The following is a 3,475-nucleotide window of genomic DNA, read 5'->3' as shown; positions in this document are numbered from 1 at the left end:
CAGGTTGTCATGGTTATATGTCATTTTCTTGGCTGCATGCCCAAGGATGGCGTTTTTAAGCAACCTATGTTCCTTAAAGGAATCAATGCATCTATGCTGCTATACAAACACTGTCTCAGAAACAATAGGTGGAGGGGGAGCTCAGCCACAAGAGACTGAGTGGGTGAGTTCCAAATTACCACAGATACATGTGACCTGGCTTCATGGGACCCTTTCATTCTTTTACGACAACAGAGTTTTGGATTACCTGCCTTCCTGTCTACCTACGGTTCACCCACAGTATGCGGTGAATAAACTATGTGTCATTCCTTTAAGCAACAAGCAACTTTATGGTTTTGTGTTGAGCAAATGTAACTCCGTCATTGACACAGGGCAGAATAAAAAAAAAAACTATACTTATATTTTCCATAAGGTGCTGTACGTACTGTGCTCTGTAACATATGCATTAGATGTTTTATTTATCATTCCTACATGCATCCTTATAATTTTGTATGTGTGAAATGGTGAAATATAACAATAAAAAATGACATCTAAAAACTATCTTGAAAAATTAGTTTTTGTTGAAAGTCTAGGATTCATCAGTTTACAATAGAAGATCTAAAATGCCCCAGATCTTCTGTTTCAAATAAGCCTTAATAGGTGTATAGTTAAATTCCTCAGTGCTGCCCCACTTAAGAGACAGTAAGGCCCATGCGATAAACATGCAGTCTAGATAAGGTTAGTCAGATGGGTCACCGGAGGGAGGGAAAGAATCCGAGGGAGGAGAAATATGTCACAAGGAGTAATATGATAGCAGAATATTATCTAAGTACTCAAATATTGCATTGTGCTTCTATTTCTAACCTGGTTTCATCCTTTTCCAGGATATAATATATATTGCAATATGGAAGCAAGAAATAGAACCTTGCACAAAGAATTCACTCTCTTAGGACTGACGGATAACCCTGTGCTGAAAGTCCCTCTTTTTACATTGTTTTCAGTGGTTTATATCAGCACAGTACTGGGCAATATTGGCATAATTACATTAATCAAAATGGCTCCCCGCTTGCATACACCCATGTACTTCTTTCTGAGCCACCTGTCATTTGTGGATCTATGTTACTCCTCTGACATTGCCCCTAAAATGCTGGTTGACCTGCTTTGCAAGAGGAAGAGGATTTCCATCCCTGGGTGTATGCTGCAGTTTTTCATTTTTTGCACCTGTGCCACTACAGAGATATTGCTACTGGCTGTTATGGCTTATGACCGCTATGTTGCTGTATGTCAGCCACTTCACTATGCAATTATCATGACCAAGACGTGTTGCTTCTGGCTGATGACCGGAGTATATACCACAGGATGTGTGCACTCAATGATAGAGACTGGGTGTACTTTCAGACTATCCTTTTGTCAATGGGAAATTAATCATTTCTATTGTGACATTCCTCCATTGCTCAAGATGTCATGCACAGACACTTTCATCAATGAGGTGGTATTGTTTATATGTGCTGGATTTTTTGCAGTTGTTTCACTTCCTGTAATTCTCTTCTCTTATGTTATGATTATCTCAACCATCCTCCAGATGCACTCCTCAGAGGGGAGACGCCAAGTTTTCTCCACATGCATGTCTCACTTCACAAGTGTGGCATTGTTTTTTGGGACCCTCCTCTACACTTATCTCCGTCCCCCATCCTGCTATTCCCTGGAGCAAGATAAGGCTGTTAACCTCTTCTACTCAACAGTGATCCCCATGTTGAATCCCTTGATCTACAGTCTGCGGAACAAGGATGTAAAGGAAGCACTGAGGACAATCATTGTGAGAAAAGTGACTACCATTTGAGAAATGCAAATGATGCCCTGTACTCACTGATCAATCAGCAATTATTTTAATTTGAAATCCCATGCACAATAACAGAAAAAGTAATGATAATATGATGTATTTAAAGACATAGGGGCTGATTCACAGAACTAACTTAAGACAAAATCCTAAACTTACTACTTTGGGTATTCACAGAAGTTAGGATTTTGTCTTAAGACAGACTTAAGACAGACTTAAGACAGAATCCTCACTTAAGTCTGTCTTAAGACAAAATCCTAACTTCTGTGAATACCAAAAGTAGTAAGTTTAGGATTTTGTCTTAAGTTAGTTCTGTGAATCGGGCCCATAGATTATATATATATATATATATATATATATATATATATCCCAGGTACTCCGCTTCTATTGCACGTGGTTTCTCAAGCAGACAACGGATCTATATATATATATCTCGTAGCTCCTCAGTTTTTCACCTCCTTCGTGCACTCACAAATGGGTGCTTTCTTGCAGGCGGTGTACCCGCAAATATGCAAGCTTCCAATCTCACATTCTCCTTCAGAACATAAAGAAAAGCACTCACAAGGCGAGTCCAAAGTTTTTATTTCACAAACTCACTGCAACCATACACGTTTTGGCAGTCGCCTTTTTCGATGGTAATCAGGCGCGCTGGAAACAGCCATCTTTTATGTCAGTTACTTTCATTACACCAACATTGGTAAACACTGAGAAAGGACACACTTTTCCACTCATTTGAGCAATCTTAGAATGTGCAGGAGATTGTTGCAATTACCGCATTTCATCGGGTGCACAATAAATAATTCAGTATATACATATATACATATATACACATCAATGAGCTTATTTGATAAAGCTCATGCACAGTTATATACAGTTAAGCACGGGATTAAGCCCGCTAATCGGCTTTCTAAATACAATTCATCCTGCCCACAAATGGGCTTTTCATGATGCCCTTGATGTTTCCATTTCCACAACATTTTGATACAATTTAATGGTATATACTATATGATTCGGAGCGCGTGGATATGGTGAGCAGGTTCTAATGGGGGCATTGCGGGACGTGAATTCTGTCCCTAGATGTAACTGTTAAAGAGAAATCTTTATTGAAAAGGATAATGAGAGTGGCTTTAAAATGATCACAACATTTTCAAACCGAGCAGCGAAACTGCGAACCATTTTGCCCAGGAATTGGAACCTGCTCAAAATGGATCCAGTTATAGATATGGACATTCCAACGCGACCGTTGCTAACCTTTCGTAAAGCAAGGGCCCTACGGGATTCCCTCACGAGCAGCTATATGAGAAGAGAAGTACCGAAGCTGTTTGATAGCGAGCTACAGGGATTCTATCCCTGTGGTAAGTGCAAAACTTGCACAGGTAGTAGAAGGGTTCTAACATACCAAATACCAGGAGTACAGAAATCTAAAACCATCTAGAGATTTATCACGTGCAGTACACCATATACAGTATACTGCCTGAATTACCCTTGTGGACTCAGGTACATTGGGAGTACCGTACATCAAACCAAGATACGCATCTTGGAGCACACAAAGGCAATTAAAAATGGTGATCTGTCGTACCCGGTGGCATAACATTTTAATGGCAAACACAATAGTGATAGGGACCTTGTAACTTTCTTTGCATTAGATCATGTGCCGTT

General features: G+C 39.8%; 1 protein-coding gene across 1 annotated transcript; it reads left to right on the top strand.

Moving 5' to 3' along the window:
* Positions 1-883: 883 nt before the first annotated feature.
* On the top strand, positions 884-1,819 carry LOC144761993 (olfactory receptor 5W2-like). The gene has a single exon (XM_078647163.1). It carries the CDS (start codon positions 884-886, stop codon positions 1,817-1,819), a length of 936 nt encoding a protein of 311 aa, XP_078503289.1.
* Positions 1,820-3,475: the final 1,656 nt, after the last annotated feature.

Source organism: Lissotriton helveticus, chromosome 1_1 (genome assembly GCF_964261635.1).
Source record: "Lissotriton helveticus chromosome 1_1, aLisHel1.1, whole genome shotgun sequence".
NCBI classification, from domain to species: Eukaryota; Metazoa; Chordata; class Amphibia; order Caudata; family Salamandridae; genus Lissotriton; species Lissotriton helveticus.
The sequence above is the reverse complement of the archived record's forward strand: the minus strand, read 5'-3'. Positions and strand labels throughout refer to the sequence as shown.

What these genes read in the sequence shown, in the direction of transcription:
- LOC144761993 (XM_078647163.1), top strand. Translation starts at nt 884, where the DNA reads ATGGAAGCAAGAAATAGAACCTTGCACAAAGAATTCACTCTCTTAGGA.